This window comes from Cricetulus griseus, chromosome 7 (assembly GCF_003668045.3).
Source record: "Cricetulus griseus strain 17A/GY chromosome 7, alternate assembly CriGri-PICRH-1.0, whole genome shotgun sequence".
NCBI classification, from domain to species: Eukaryota; Metazoa; Chordata; class Mammalia; order Rodentia; family Cricetidae; genus Cricetulus; species Cricetulus griseus.
In genome coordinates, this window is record NC_048600.1 from 46,367,834 (window position 1) to 46,385,133 (window position 17,300).

Sequence of the window (17,300 nt, forward strand, 5' to 3'; positions counted from 1 at the left end):
GTGGTATGATTGCAGGTGGTGCTTACGTACAAGCCAGAGGAAGACATCAGGTGTCCTGTTCACTCATTCTCTTTCCTTATTCCTCTGAGACAAGTGTCTTGCTGAACCTAAAGCTAAATGGATGGCCAAGCAGACCCAGAAATCCCTATCTCCACACTCTGAAATGCTTGGGTTAACAGGTGGGCATGGGGAGGGGGAGGGAGAAGGGATTGACATGTGAAGCAAGCTTGTTCCAAATTTGAACTAAAAAGAAAAAATAGGTGGCCATGTGACCACTTTTGGCTTTTTACAGGGGTACAGATATGAATCCAGGAAGCCATTTCTTCACATACTGGACTGTTCTTTCCTTGCTGTGACTAAGTTAACTGCAGAAGGAATCTGGATTTTTTTATGACAGGTATGAACCAGGCAACCTTGTTCCCTTTGACAAAGTCCTCCAATAACATAGGCCAGGACTACATAATATGATCAAGGCCTGAGGGCCGTTAAAGATGACAAAGCATTTATTAAATAAGTAAGTTGTAAATATATGCTTCTCTTATTGGTTGATGACTAAATGTGTATTTGCCAGTAGCCAGGCAGGAAGTATAAGTGGGGCTACCAGACTAGGAGAATTCTAGGAAGAGGAAAGGCAGAGAGCAGTTGCCAGAGAGAGATGCCATGTAGCTGTCTAAGAAGTAACATGCGGAGCATTACACGTAAGCCACGGCCTCATGGCAATACATAGTTTAATACGAATGGGTTAGCAATTAAGAAAGAGATAGCCAGCCGGGTGTTGGTGGCGCACACCTTTAATCTCAGCACTCGGGAGGCAGAAGCAGGTGGATCTCTGTGAGTTTGAGGTCAGCCTTGTTTCCAGAGTGAGTGCCAGGACAGGCTCCAAAGCTACACAGAGAAACCCTGTCTCAAAAAAAAAAAAAAAAAAAAGAAAGAAAGAAAGAAAGAAAGAAAGGAAGGAATAAAGAAAGGAAGAAAGAAAGAAAGAGATAGCCAATGAGAAGCCTGAGCCATCAGTAAAACAGTTTATAATTAATATAAGCCTCTGTGTGTGTCGGTTCATTTGGGACTGAAGCTGTGGGACCAGACTGGAAAGAAACTCTTTCTTCATGTGATTATTTTAGAAGCTGTCAGGAAATGAGCTAGCAAGAATACCTCTATGATGGGGGAAGTCCTTCTGTGTATGTTTATCTTATTGGTTATTAAATAAAACACTGTTGGCCAATAGGGAAACAAGATAGGTGGGACTAGGAGTCAAGGAGGATTCTGGGAAATGTAGTAAAGAGAAGTCTTGTGCTCCAGGCAGGAAGTAACATAGTAGGCAGAATCAGAATATAAGCAGGGACAAGCAAGAAATCACTCTCTTCCTCCTCCTCTCTTCCCTGAGAAGTCACCATGTAATCCCAGGAAGAGGACAAATTCTGCTGGCTTCCACGATAAGTCTTTATAAAATATACAGATTAATAGTTATGGCTGATAATTAAGGCTGAGCTAGCATATAAGAAATCCTAGTCATTAGTCAGCAGCATTGTAAATAATATAAGACTATGTTACTTGGGGTCCTAGAGTGGCAGTGGGGCTCGGGCAGCTGGAGAAAGAGTTATCATTACACTTCTATATGAAAGTTTCATAGAAACGTCTGAGAAGGAAAAAATAGAAAATAAGTGATGCATCAAACGATGTACAACATACATATTAACATAGATAGGAAGTGATAGCAGCATGGAGCTCTGTAATTCTGGACTCTCTTTCTCTTTTACACTGACAAACTGCTGGCAATATCTGAAAATTTCAAAATGTCACTCAGCTTTCACTTATAAATGGAGAATATTACTAATTTTGACAACCAACTGGTATAATCCATGCTTATTTAAGCTGTACTTAAGGTGACAGTGTAAAACAATAAAGGAAATTATTTGCCAGTGTTACCTTACTAGTGCTTGTTATCCTGAAAGTATTTGGCAAATTTGGTTTATGCCTTTAGCAATCCTTCTCTCTCCACTGCCCCACTGTATGTCTAACAAAATTAAGTCACAGCAGCCACAGGATATATGGGAGCCCTCATGAAACTGAAAAGAATAATATTATGAGGTAAAGGAATCTTTTTGAAAATGCTTAGGATCATTAACCTTCTAATAACATAAAAGGGTTAGTATTACTTCCCTGCCCCAAGACCTCTTTAACCTCACCTGCCACCCTGGCAGAATCAGAGTTGTGGCAATATTTTAAGGTGATTGTGACCACTCACTTTTCACAGACTCAAAATAGGATTCTCTGTGCTCAATGTTCAACAAGAAAATAATGGGACTCCTCAAGCAATTATGCCTTCACATATGGGACATACGATAAATTCTTGCTTTGTGACATCTGCTTATCTAATTTTCAGAATAAAAATAAGTGTCAAAATATTCTATCACAGATGTATGGGGCAGAGGAGAGATCACTGCTCTCGGTCTATGTATGTAACCAGGCCACAAGTGGATCTGAGGGGTGAACAGAATGTGTGTGCTCTGTGCAACTGTGGTTCAGTTCAGAGGCACAGTGGCCATGATGTCAATCCAATTCTAACAGAAAAATCAACTTTCAACATCACATTTTCCTCTCCCCTAGGCAATTTCCGATTCTCTCCTCCCCTTACTTTTTTTCTTAAAGACAGAAACAACAGTAGCAACCCCCAAATCTGAAAAATTGTATCAGCATGTTCAAAGTCTACCTCTGCTGACACAGGGCTTGAGGTATCCAATAAATCCTGATCAGAAGTAACCCTGAAAACAAGCAGCTGCTCAGAGTTCAGCAGGACTTCCCCAGCAGTGATCCAAGGAAACCCACCCACCTCCTCTTCCTCATGGTGATGTTGCCCCTGACACAGCTGAAGCCCTGTCCTTAGGCACCACAAGCCAAGGAGAAGGCTATTCAGGATGTTCCACGTCCCCAGTTAGGAAAGGGAGAGTGCAGGAGAGGAAACACCCTTCATTTCAAAACAGCCACACACAAAGTTAATTGTAGTCCAGTTGAAATTATACTCTTTACTATGTCTCTCACTCCATTACTCAAGAGACTTTTAAAAGTCAGGCAACTTTCTACTTTGGAAACCTCAACCACTCCCCTGCTCAGCTGCTTTGAGTTACTTGGTATCTCAAAGAGGACAAGTAGAAACCAGTGTTCTCAGGAAGGCTGGCTCCCATAAACAGGGAAGCTGCTTGGCTGAGTCTGAATTCTAAATCTATGCTCTATTTAAGATTCCCCCAATTTTCCAGAAGACACTTGATAGCATACATAGTAATTTAATTGGGAGGAGAAATCTTGTTATGAATCCAAGATAAATTAGTTTTAGTTGTGTTTTGTACTGTTCTTTTTGGTTCTTCATGCTTGTATCTTGTCTGTTATATGCTCCTTAAGGCAAGTATCTAACCCTTTAAATGGCTGGTAGGGTACAGCAACACATCTTCATATAGACAGAGACCAACATATTTAAATAGAAAATACCACGCACCCACGCACGCACGCGCACACACACACATTTCTAACTGGAAATTAAGCATTAAAATGTTACAGCCACAGCCTGTTTTCAAGGAAACTTGAATTTTTGAAACTTTTGTTTATGGCCAAATTATTTCAGGTCATTAACATATCACACAAATAAATGACCAACTGTAGTCATCATTCAATAGCTCTCAGGTAGTCTACAGTTCTCAAGGCTGCAGAGTCAGTATCTACATGAAATCAAGTCTAAGGCTTCAGCATATCAGTATAGCATCTGTTCTCTAAAACAGAGGACTAAGTGGCTACAATTTGGATTATAAGAATATTAAGAGAACTGTATATAAAATGATTTGCCAGCCATTATTTAATCTTTCCCCAAATAGCGCTAAATTAATTTTCTCCCAATGACAAAGAATTTGCACAATTCTCCTAACCATCACTTTCATAAAGACATTAAAAAACTCATGAAGTTAAAGAAACAAGCTTTGTGCACTAAATTCCAAATGAATTTCATGATTGTCTCTCAAAGAGCTTATTATAAATTCTTTTGCTCAGCAACAAAGAGGCACGGATGGAATCACCACTTGCCCACACATTTAAGTTTTTTTTTTTGTTTTTTTTTTTTTTTTTTTTTTTTTTTTTTTTTTTTTTTTTAGGTGCAGTGATGAAAACAGTAGGGGAAAGACCCTGAAATTTAATATATAAAGGAGAAAAACATCAAGCACGTTTAAAGTAGAAGGTCACAGCACCTTTGGCAATCAGGAATTAAATGTAGATGATTCTTGTATTAAATCTACAGTTCTTAAGATAAATCCTTATGAGATGAATGTATGAATCAAGTGAGGCAGAAATATGCTTACCAGTGTATGAGACCATCACATACATATCCAACAGGCTCCTTATTCATGAAGGGATATGTAAACAGGCACTACAAATAATGATTACTGCTTACATGAGGATTTAGCATTTCATGCCTGATACACACAGGAATTGTTGCTGATAAGTATGTCGAGTACCATTCCTTCCAAAAATTGAAAGCAAGATTATTCTAAAACAATGCAAATAACTCCATTACATTTAAAGGAAAAATATGATATTGACTCATAGTTTAGTTACTATTTGAAGAACACCTGCAGTGTTGCAATGACTTAGGGACTGCATTTGTTCTTGTAGTAACCTTGCTGTCTAATTTGAATTTGTAGTGAAATGAAGCATATTGGATATTAAATTGCTTTTATATGTCAGTTTTAAAATATTCAACCACTAACATGAAGTGGAATTGTCTTACACATTTTAAGTACTAATTTTGTATCTTTAGCCAACACATTTGACTTCATTCCATAAACTACTTTCTACTTTATTCCTTGCACATGCTGAGGGGGGGGGAAGCTCCATGATTGTCAGAGGTCTTTCCTACTATATACATCTGAGAAGACATTTCATGACTACTTCATGTGTCCAACTATGCTTCAGAAGGCTGAAAACATCTGTGCTCAGATTTGGCTTCAATCTGCTGTTCCATTTTTAAATAATAAGTGCCAATGTCACAGGTAAGAAAAAAAAAAAAAAAAAGGACGTGAACATCAGTATTCCCCAAACAATCACCTGAACATCTAAATAGGTGAGCATTGCTCAGTTCTGATAATCTAACAGCATTACAGCCATGTGCAAGGTGCCACGTGGGGAGAGCAAAACTCAGATGCAGGCTCTTGGCATGTGAGTCTGGGCGTGGAGCAAAGAAAACAAAGTTGGCCTCTGGGGACAAGCTTCTGTGGATTGTCACAGGCACTGGTTATGGAGAAGGCAATACACAGTTTCAGGATAAAAATAACATCAGGACTTGCCAGCTGACCTTAGTGATGACACAAAGATAAAGCACAGGGAGGACCCTTTTTTTCCTCCCAACAGCTGAGCCTCTGCCATGGAGCAAGTGACAGTAACTTAAAAATTCTTTTAAAACAGTATTTAAAAAATTATTTTGAAAACCACAAAAGCCCTGATACTCATAATCAAATGAAAGCTAAGTCCTTCTCCTGAACATCTATTAAAAGTTTTGAAGAAACTAGCTAGAATCAACAATACATTCATAAGAAAATTCAAAAACTATCTTTGAAGGCCCCTAGACATATCAAGTATCTTATTTGTTGATGGCAAAATAAAAAGTTTAAGCCCCTGTATGGAGGAAATATTTTTCCAAATGGAAAATGCAAATTCTCTTTTATAACTTTTTTTCTCACTTAAACTAATATATGCTTCAATAACGACTCACGTTGTTGTTCCTGAGTTAATTTTAGGCTTTATGATTTAAACACAGACATATCTATGATAAACTACAGGTAAAAGATAAATGATGTCATTCATGTTTTATGAAATTATTTCAATACAAAATTATCCCAAATACAAAAATTTGTCTTTGTATGATTAAATCTTTAGTACTAATCTCAAGTTAAAATTTACATTTTCTAAGGGGTCTGATGCTCTCACAGAACAAATGGTGATTTTCTGCTCTGTTTCTGAAGAAGGAGCACTAGGACAATCACTTACTGTACATGTGGGCAGGACTTAATGTCTGATTTAGAGGACAGTGAATTGTTTTCAAGGTATTAAAAGGTAATGATCACTTGTAAACAATATCTGAAGATAGACTCACTATTCAAATCAAGAACAGCAGTGTGAAACTCTCTGGCTCAGAGAAAGTTCATAGGAAATGAAGTATTGCCCTGAACAGAGCTGCCATTCTGCCAGTGAAGACGACACTGACACTATGTTCAGGACTTTTTAAAGCCAAGAAGAATTATAAACTGGTGTTTTGGGGCCATGTCTTCATCTATGGATTCCTCCTTGCTTTTTTGAAGAAAAAAATGTGAAATTCATTTAATACTGTAAACTTAAACTGAACCAAGCTTCCTCACATGATGAGCACAATGAAAGACTTAGTAGATTCCAGTAAATCCACATCAATTCTTGAGTGTCTTCTAGAGCCAGGCAATATGTTGACTTTGACAGACACATGCAGTCATTTAAACCTCACAACCATCAGTACAGCTGTAAGGACAGTTTGAATCTAGAGTAGCTTTTTCCATTCTGCCATGCTGTCTCTTATAAATCACAATTCTATGAACTCCTTATGCTCCCAGTTTAGACCATCAACACATAATTATTTCTGTCAGAACCATATCTGTGAGAATAAATTTTATATGGAACACCGAATAAAAGTGGAGTAAGCAATAATAACTTACCAAGCTAAAAAGAAAAATTAACCTTAAATATCTTGGCTAAAACTGATAAAACAAAAAAAAATCATCCAGTTAATTATACAATGTGTGGAAGACTCTTTATATTTAAGTACCAGTTAGAGTCTTGCTTCTTAGAAATGTAACATGACAAATTGTATCTATTGCTATTCTCCCTGCCTTCCCAGCATCTAGCACAGAGGTTCTAATGTACCCTCCGAATGCTACCACCCCTTAATACAGTCCCTCATGTTGTGGTGACCCCCAACCATAAAATTATTTTCATTGCTACTTCATAACTATAACTTTGCTATTGTTAGAGTCGTAATGTAAAAATCTGTGTTTTCCAATGTTTTGAGGTGATCCCTATGAAAGGGTTGTTGGACTCCCAAAGGGGTCATGACCCACATGTTGAAAACCACTGATCAAGTACAAAAAAACTGCTGTAAGAATCTAGTAAACAATTAGAAAATGTCCTTTATAAATTTTTCTTATAGTTAACTTGTGCAACAATTGTAGACTCACAAGCAAGTTACAAAAGGTAGCATAGAGAAAACCTCATGTACCCTTTATTCCATGTCCCCAAACTGATAATCTCCATATTCTATGTATGGGGTGGGGCATTCATGCATCTGTATTTAACTTTTAAGGTTCAAGTGTCTGTGAATCTCTTACTGAGGTAAAGAAAGAGGACTGGTGAAACTGGGTGACTTGTTCAAGATTTTAACACTGTTAGTCACTAACAGACTTGAGGCCAGAAGACAAGCAGGAATAGCATGTTTTTTAAAATCATCAGATATAGAAAAAATAACTATAAAACATTTTAATCAGAAACTATGAACCATTTTTTAAATTGTAAAACTAGGCCAAAAGTTGCCAACATGCCAACAACATGGTTGTAGATACTTTCACATTTAAGAACCTCAGGGTTCTTAGATGTTTTTTTGTCTGTGACCCCCAGAGAAGTGTATGGTCTTTGAGTTAACTGCCCATTCTTAGCAATGAGGACTTTTTCAATACTCTTAGTTTGTATCATGATGGGTTCTAATGCAGAAGTCCATCAATAAATTTGACTTTTTAACAGAAAAGTTTATGTGTAGAATTGATACAACTTACTAGACACAATGACTTCATAATAATGATATTGTTCACCAGAATAAGTAGACAATACACTAGTAACTATTTACTAAAACAGAATAGTTCCATTTTTCAACTTACCTTTAATGGAATCATTTTCGGCTCTCATTATGTCAATGAGTGAGCTCTCCAATGAGTGCATGTCAAATGTCCTGGGGCGATCCTGTAAACACAAACAGCCACAGACCACTTTTAAAATAGCATTTTAAGGTTTGGAGATAACACAGTAGCAGAGCACTAGCATGTGTAAAGCTCAGTTCCCAATAACTGTCCCTCCCCACAGCATTTACCTACACTGAGGAAAATAAGTAGCATTTAGTAGGACACAAGTCAAAAAGCACATTTACTCTAGCACTTCCAAAACATCAAGACCCACCAAAGTACACAGAGTTCATTAAAGACTGCTTTTATTTCTGACAAGAACTCAACAAAAACATCAGTTTTATTAATAAAGCATAAACCATTAAAACAAGCCTTCACATTAAGAACAGTAATGAATGTAAAAGAAAGCTAATCTTCTCCATCACTTAAGACTAGACTTTCCATACTATTCCAATAGCTATCAGCTTGGAAGATCCATGAAGTTCAATGCCAGCCAACTGAATCAGTAAGTCTCATATAGAGCCAGTTGAATCAATAAGCCTCATATTCAGCGATAGACCCTATCTCAAAAAAAAAAAAAACAAAGTTGGAGGGAGATGGAGGAAATAAATCTCTCTCTCTCTCTCTCTCTCTCTCTCTCTCTCTCTCTCTCTCACACACACACACACACACACACACACACACACCTACAATAGCCAGGACGTACACTATACCACAAATATATGCACATACCCCCTCCACCAAAAATAGTAATTTTGATATTATCTGCTCTCTCCAAGAATAATGACACTAGACACTTTTTCTCACTCTTACAGAGCTTGCTTGTTCCCCTACTCTCTCCAAAATAACAAGACATTAGCTCCTTAAAGACCCTAGCCTTATACTTTCCATGGAGAACAAAGGACAATGAACAGAGTGGGTACCTGGACAAGAAAATCCAAATCCCCCTTTAATAGTTGTTTACTTGCCAAAGGCTTGACTTTGTTGCCATTAAGGTTTAACAGAAAAAGAGCATGGGGCCCCTGGCTTAATCAAGTCCACTTCCAGAGTGAGTGAGAAATAAGAAAAGTTACAATTTACAGGCATTGGTGACCCACGCCTTTAATGCCAGCACTCGGGAGGCAGAGGCAGGTGGATCTCTGTGAGTTCGAGGCCAGCCTGGTCTCCAGAGCGAGTGCAAGGACAGGCTCCAAAGTTACAAAGAGAAACCCTGTCTCGGGGAAAAAAGAAAGAAAGAAAGAAAGAAAGAGAGAGAGAGAGAGAGAGAGAGAGAAGAGAGAGAGAGAGAGAGAAAGAAAGAAAGAAAGAAGAGAAAGAAGAAAGAAAGAGAGAAAGGAAGAAAGAAAGAAAGAAAGAAAGAAAGAGAGAGAGAGAGAGAGAGAGAAAGAAAGAAAGAAAGAAAGAAAGAAAGAAAGAAAGAAAGAAAGAAAGAAAAGTTACAACTTCTCAACTGCTCTGGCATTCCTCAGATGAAGGGAATTATCTAGCAACAACTAAAATTGAAGCTTAGATTGAGAAGCTAAAAGTACCATGGAAACATTTTAAACTCAGAAAGGAAGTGATGATACATGTATCTGAGCCCTCATCCTCACCCAAAGACTACTGTCACAGCATTCCAGAGAATTTCCACAGGAACCTAACAAGCAGGGTCCTGTAACCTTCTCTACAGGTACTAACATTTAGTTTCTGCTGTTTTGGTTGTTTTGTTCTTAGTAGTAAACTCAGGTCCTATGAATGCTAAGAATCCACATAGCTCCTAATTACTTTTAACTCAGAATTTCAGCTTGTTTAAAACAAACAAACAAACAAACAAACACACACACAAACAAAGCATCTCTTAACCAATGCCTTAGACTGCTCAGCCACACTTTTACTTTTATTTTTACTTGCTGGAATCTCACTCTATTTTGATATCTAACTTCTAGGCCAACAGGGCATATCTTCCACTCAAGATTCTTTTCTGATCAACCTGACATTTCTCCCCGTGCTTTTTCTGTATCATTTTGTACTATAGTTCCTGAAATAGGGCTACTCCTCTTTATCTTGCCTGCATCTAGACACTCTGCAGTGTTCACTGAACCCATGGTTTTAGGAGTCCAGGTGCAGTTTCATCTGGATATAATTCCACATTAGAAGAGAGAGTATATTACAGGTTTGCCTCTGGGGTGAGAGATTTGGGGTGAGAATAGGGATAAGGGTTGGGGTTGGTGGGTACTTTGACATTTGATTCTGTTCTAGAGGAGGGTCACTCACTCCAGACCTGATTTTATCTCCCTTTTCCCTCTTTTCTCATATGGGTCCCCACAGAAGCAGGACACACAGACAGAATTGGACTTTTCTAAGGTACAGAATGTGTAAAGGGGAGACTGCTCTGTTTTTAAGGCTTCAAGTAAAACATAACATCAAACCCTTACTGCAATTTCTCTTGGAATTGAAGTGGATTTGAGGCCAACTCAAGGTTTGGAAATCGACATCAAGTCACACTATCTCAATCCAGCGCAGCTGGATTTTCTTCTTTTCAGCAGACTATGAACTATACCTGTCCCTGGGTCATCTAACAAAGCCATAGTCAGTTCAAAGCATTTACTGGCTATGTCCTCTGACAATGTCCCATGGGCAGGACCTGTTTTACATCAAATGTCTCCAGTATGACATTGACCTCAAATAGGTAATGGCAAGCCAAGACAGTCCTACTACTTTGCCCCGCAGGACTACCCAGAAGGACCTGAGATGGCAAAAAGTTGGTGGTGAAATCTTTTTTTAAATATCATTTTCTTTGCATCCATGCTGTGAACTGGGTTAAGGAGTGCTACCTACCCTTCCATATTGTTATATGTCAAGCACATCTACAGATGGAGGTGCTCAAAATGCCGGTTAAACTAACATGTGAATGCCTTTGAGTGATTTTTTAAGCATGTGAAATATTTCTTCTCTACTTCCTTGTCTTAAGGTTTGTTTATATACTTCCCATTTCCCACTACAGCTGTTCGTTTTCATTTGCCAAAATAAACAAGAGGGATAGGAGAACAACTTACTCTATTATTCTTTTTTTTTCATAGAACTAAAGCAGTCCTAGTCTTGTAAATTTCCAGAATTTGCATTTTGCTACTCACAAAATGAAGAGAAAAGAGAAGCAGCGGATACAAAATATGACAGTGGTTCTGTGTGGCTTCTTTTATGAAAGCTACTTCTAGTAAGTCAAGAATGCTTCTGTTTGCTAATGGGACCCTGGAACTTAGTAAAAGACCCCCATGGCTATCTGGGCCCCAAGTATACTGCCTGGAACATAGACTGCTACTAAATTTAATAACCACTACTTTAACTAAAAAAGTATGTCAAACCAGAATCCTAAATGAAAAATGTAAACTTCAGTAATTTTTGGATTAAAATTCCTTCAATCTTTTTTATACCCATATGATTTTTCTTTTAAGCTTATTTAATTATAAGCTTACAAGTAAATGGCAATATATAAACTTGGATCAATTGGTACTGACACTCTGGTGAAGTATGTTGAGACAGATTCGCAGTTTCTATATGCTTTTAGAAGGAAAGAGCCTCAAGAGATCGATGATAATGAAATGCAAAGTCTGAGGGCTCAGTGGCATAAACACCATCTTCTTTTTAACCCCACTGAAATAGGTAATCTTGCCCACAACCCAAACATACTAGCAATTAGACTTACTATAAACTACATTCATAAAACATTTGTTTCCTCAATGATCTGCTAATTCAAGGAGTTCAAAAGTCACATATTTTTGTCAAGTTAGCGTCTTATCAATGGAGACTCAAAGTTTATCATTCTTAATTTTCTCCTTTGGTGTTCTTTTCTATTTTTAACATTTAATTTTTTAACAATATGGTCTTGTGCCAATAAGAAGTAGGTAGAAGGATAAAGATACAATAGTAAGGCCAGCATACAAGAACAGAATAAACTGCCAGTTTTCCTATTCAAAGACCAAAGAGTTGAGTTTAATAAGGAGGACTTGATTTCCATTTTTTTCCTCTTTCAACTATAAAATGGACCACATATAATTGCTGATTTGTTTCTGGGATTCATTTCCCAGAAAGTAAGTGTAAACTAGAACATTTGTCAAGTGATGGCTCTTCTTGATTATCCTTGAGCCAATGACCAAAACATGAACATCAGCCTAAGTCAGTACAATGAGTATTAGACACTAAGAAGCTTCAACTCTTCAAGGTACTGCTGTCCTCCAGAATGCTTTTCTGGTCCAGAATAGGAAGGAATTTCAATGTCTCTTTCCTAGCACAAAATGATTTTCATTTGTTTGTATTTGCAGAGCTGGCAATGGAATTGAGGACTTTTCATGTGCTAGGCAAGTGTTCTGGTAAGGAGCTATATCTACAGCCAATTTTCTTCTTTTGGTTTGCCAATATCCTAACTGTCTAGGCTCTTGTATATTTTATCAATTTTGACAACTATGTCAAAAACCAAAGATGTGGATTAAAATCACTACTTAAAGTTCATTTTTTAGTTTACAAAAAGGCAGAGGTCACTGATAGTAAGAAATTGAACATTTTTTCTTTTTTAGTGCTGGAAATTGAACCCAAGGTCTTCCATGTGTTAAGTAAATGTTTTATCACAGACCTATAGACCCAGCCCTCTTTACAGGGTTAACAGCCCATTATGCAAACATAAAGCAAAATAACAATTTTTTTTATTTACTGATACAATTTGCTAGGGAAAAGATTAAATAATGCCTTGCAAAAATTAAACACCCTCTCTCCAACCAACAACTGTATTTGTTTCAAACCATCTTTGTCAGTCTCCCTTGGGAGAAAGTATGGAGCACCAAATAAGTACCCACCATTAGTCTGTGTACTTTATTAGCACTGTCTCAGACTTCCTAAGTTAGAATGTGTTATTCCCATTTAATAATTAAAAAAATCTAAGACTAAGAAAAATTCATACAATTTACTGCACAGGCAGGTTCCTGCTGAGTTCAGCAACACAGCTGTGACTCAAGCCTCATTCCATTAGACAAGGTAATCACCACAAGATCACTACAACTGTATTTGCACAAAGTAGGGGAGGGGGACTTTGTTGAAAAGACTCTGAGGGCATAAGCATACAGCAAATGACTGGAAAACAGTATCACTTAACTATTACTCAACAAAAGAATGAACAAAATGTGTAAGGATCACAAGGATAGAAACAGAAATCTGAAAAACACAGGAGAAAACAAAGTCTTGGTCCTGTTTTCCCCATTGGGATGACACTTAGGTAAGGCACACACATCACACCTATGGCAAACATTGACAGACTATCAACTGCAAACCAAAGGAACAGAGCTGGTTCTAATAGTCATAATGCTGGCAGCTAATTTCAAATATTAAATTATATTCTCACTTATCCCTCACAAAAGCCTTATATAATCAGCATATTCAATTATCTTCTTTCACAGATGAGAAAAAACAAGCTTACAGTAACAGAATGACTTTATCCATGTCAGGTATGCAGTATAACAAAATTTGAACCTATGAACTTAATACCTATCCATAAATATAAAAGAACACCAATCATTTTCAAGGCTCCACAGCATCTTTATTGCAATGTTCTGACTTCACTTTATTTTATAATCGGATAGGTTTTGTTGAATATGTTTTGTTTTTTTAAAGATAGGCTCTCCCTGTGTAGCTTGGGCTGATCTCTAGCTATGTTTTGTTACGAGTACACTTTCCTTCTTTTTCTTTGTGTGCATGTTGGGGTAGGGTGAATGTGTGCCCTGATACACCAGTTGAGATCAGAGATGACATGCAGAACTTGGTTCTCTCCTTCAACTCAGGTGATCAGGCTTGGCAGAGGTGCTCTTGCCTACTGAGTGGTCTTGCCTGACCATGGCCTCCAACTTTTGATCTTTCTGCCTCAGCTTATCAAGTGCTAGGATTTCATGCACAGCACCACTAGATCTTACTAGTTACATTTAACATGAAGTTGCATGTAAGCCACTGGTTGGTGTCAAGAGTCTTAAACTCACCATCCTCCTGCCTCAGCCTATCATGTAGCTAGAATTATAAGTTACATTTTTTAAACATTCAGATGATGATCTAAGCCAAAATGTTGTTTGTTTTTTGAGACAGGGTCTCACTATGTAGCTTGGCTGGCCTAGAGCACTCTATGTAGACCAGGCTGGTCTCTATGTAAAACTCACAGAGATCCACATGTCTCTGTTTCCTGAGTGCTAGGATTAAAGGTGCATGCCACTATGTCTAGCTGCCCATGTTCTTTATACTTCAGGATGCCTCAGAATTATTTGAGGTGTGTGGGGGTCTTGAGTACAGATCACTAAGTCACCCCAGATTCAGTATGTCTAGGAAGAGCCTAAGAATTCACATTTCTGACAAGTCTCAATATGAGGCCAGGGACTACACATAAAAACTACTAAGGTAAACAATCCTGATCATGTTAGTTTCATTAGCTATTTGGGGGTGTTGTTTGCATCTTATTATCCTGATTAACTGGGTACAGCCCATCTCTTAAGTAAGTTACGATAAACAGTTTAAGTTTCCTTATAAAGAGAGGGGCTTTGTTCTCTAGACTGAAAATTTCCAAATTCTACAGTATAAACCTTAAGAAAACAATACAAATCAAGTTCAATTTCAACAAATGGGGAGCTGCTCTTGAAGAAAGCAAGTGGTTAAAAGCAAACAAAATACAAATCTGACACCTAGACTATCACTATTATCTCTGGCATCTATAATCTGTTATTTTAGGCATATCATTCTTTTTTTTTTCATCCAACAATATAGAATACCTGCCTTCAGATATTTACCAATAATGTGTCTCCTCTAAAAACTGTTGATCAAATGCCCTATAATGCATCTCTATTTAAAAAGACAGGTGAAGCGCATAGTCATTCCTTTGATTCTTAGATTCCTCCTAAGTTAAGAATCAAGTTTTATCATTAAAGAGCTATATAGCATATCCTGGTCTACATTAGTTTACCTGTATAAAAAGTGTAATAGTATGTTCTCAGATTTATACTTGAATCTTGGTGTAAAATATCAGTACCTATCATTTATTAAACATTCTGAATTTTCTTAAAAATCATTTATAGAGGGAAATTAATACCTCTATCAATTCCCTAGGACAGGAGACTCTCAAGACAAAATTTTCTCTTGTTTCACTCTTATTTAAGGGGATATCCACAGTCACCAGATAAGAACAACAGAAACCATCAGGTTATACAGTTTGTACTGGATATTGTTTTGTGCTCAGAGATTCTGTCTTCAGACTAACTTTTCTCACTTAAATAGATTCCATGCTAACCACTACTAGCACCACTCTTTATTGGCTTTTTTAATAAACCTGTGTCCCGTGTTTGGGTGCTACCAGACTCGTATGATACACACAATGTAATTAATTGAATATAATCAGATCATTAAGAGTTCAAGGCAAAATTCAGCTCCCTACTTTCTTCATTCCCTTTCTGTGACCACTTTCAGCCTGCTCTTAATCCATATCAAGCTGTTGAAGTTTCTCTTTCTGGCTTAAATTTTCCCTGGTGAAGAAGGGAAAGGAAAATATTTTGGCTCAAAAGGAAAGTCAATGCCAGTGTCTTGGCTGCCAAAACAAATAGGAAGCTTGAAATTTCTGGGACAACTCATATTTAATCAAAGCTAACTATGGGAGTTTTAATCCAACATTTTCCAAAATATAAACATTCTTCTTGGATGAAATGCTATTTATGTCCACAAATCACAAAGAGGTGACTGTACAGTTAACCTTCAGGACTCTACTTCCCAAAGGCCTAACACTCCAGCACAGAGTAAGCTTCTTTGCCTTGAGTCCCCTTGGCACTCCCAAGCTGTACCAGACAGACAGGCTATGATAATCTCCCTGGACAGGTACAGCACACTGTAAATCTACCTCCACCAGTAAACAAGAGACTGCCTCCTTCTTCCTGGCTCTGAGCTCCATTTCTCACACAAATTAATCTGCATTAGTTTCTTACAAGTACCAGGTCACTAACTGTTGTTATCCCATTTTAGGAAAATGAAGCTTAAAAATCTATTTAAGTAAGTCATGTCATAACCTAAAATGTTCATTACTGACATGTGCAAGGTATAAAGTTTTTTGTTGTGTCTACATGGCCTGGATGCAGGTATCAGGGGGTGACATCAAAGAGGTAATTATGTGAATGTGAAGAAGGGACAAGGTAAATACATTTAATAGCACTCATATTTCTTCACCATTTCTCTTCTGAGTCAGTACTTCCCCATCATAACACCTTCAATGAAGGTAAAAGAGTTCTTACTTAGGCTACTAAATATTCATAACAGAGTTCTAAACTACAGCTGAATCACTCTCATCAGTTCATAGCCCCGTTTGGTTCTCACACGAACTGATAAATCAGAAGATCTTTTCAGAAAGCCTTTGAGGAAATTGTCTTTTATTTCTCCTTCACTAAATGCCATGTGTACTTATGCATTTTAAGTATTATAAAATCTTTAAAGTGGTTTTTTAAAAAAAGAAAACTTGTTGCCACTTATTTGAATTAAAAAAAACAAACTGGCAATTTAGACTCCATTAGTTCAACGGACTCTTTTCTTGGCTATTTAGTCATTCTAACCTTGTTTGGAAGAAATAGTAAAATCCATTTAAGATTTGATTCCAAATCTCTACTTACTGGATAAGTGATTGTGGCACTGCAATGTCACTGAATCTTGATTTCATACACACACACACACACACACACACACACACACACACACACACACAAAATTATATCTCTGTAAAATTGTGATAAGGGGCCAAGAAGATGCCTCTGAAGTGAGAGAGTTTGCTCTGCAAGCATGGGAACCCAAGTTCTAGGCATACTTCTCTTAGGACTCTTCCTTCTGTTGGGTTGCCTGTTCCAGCTTGGTATGATGGTTTTTTACTTTATCTTATTATATTTTATTTTGTCATGTTTGGTTGTTATCTCTTAGAAGCCTGTTCTTTTCTAATAAGAGACAGAAAGGGAGTGGATTCAAAGGGGAGGGGAAGTGGGGAGGAACTGAGAGAAGTAGAGGGAAGACTATATCAGGATATATTTTACTAGAAAAGACTATTTTCAATAAAAGGAAAAAATGTAAAAAATAAAATCTAGTATCCATAAAAAATAAATGAAGAAAATAAAAAATCTGGGCACAACTTCATGTGCCTGTAACTTCAGCATTGTGAGGTGGAGACAGTCAGATACCAGGAATTAGCTGGCCAGGAAGCCTGGCCAAAATGGTGAGGCTTCCTGCACTGTGGGAAATCCTGTCTTGAAGATACCCAGTGTCCTCCTCTGGCCTCTGCATGTGCAAACAAGGGCAACTGCACCTGCACACTCATATGCATGC

General features: G+C 37.5%; 1 protein-coding gene across 2 annotated transcripts in view; it reads right to left on the reverse strand.

Annotated features, from left to right (window-relative positions):
* The window catches only part of Cpeb4 (cytoplasmic polyadenylation element binding protein 4), a 65,266-nt gene that overhangs the window by 35,523 nt on the left and 12,443 nt on the right, over positions 1-17,300 (reverse strand). For both annotated transcript variants that reach the window (XM_027425170.2, XM_027425169.2), the window contains exon 2: positions 7,932-8,013. In XM_027425170.2, coding sequence (XP_027280971.1) covers positions 7,932-8,013 — 82 coding nt within the window. The remainder of the gene's footprint in view (positions 1-7,931; positions 8,014-17,300) is intronic.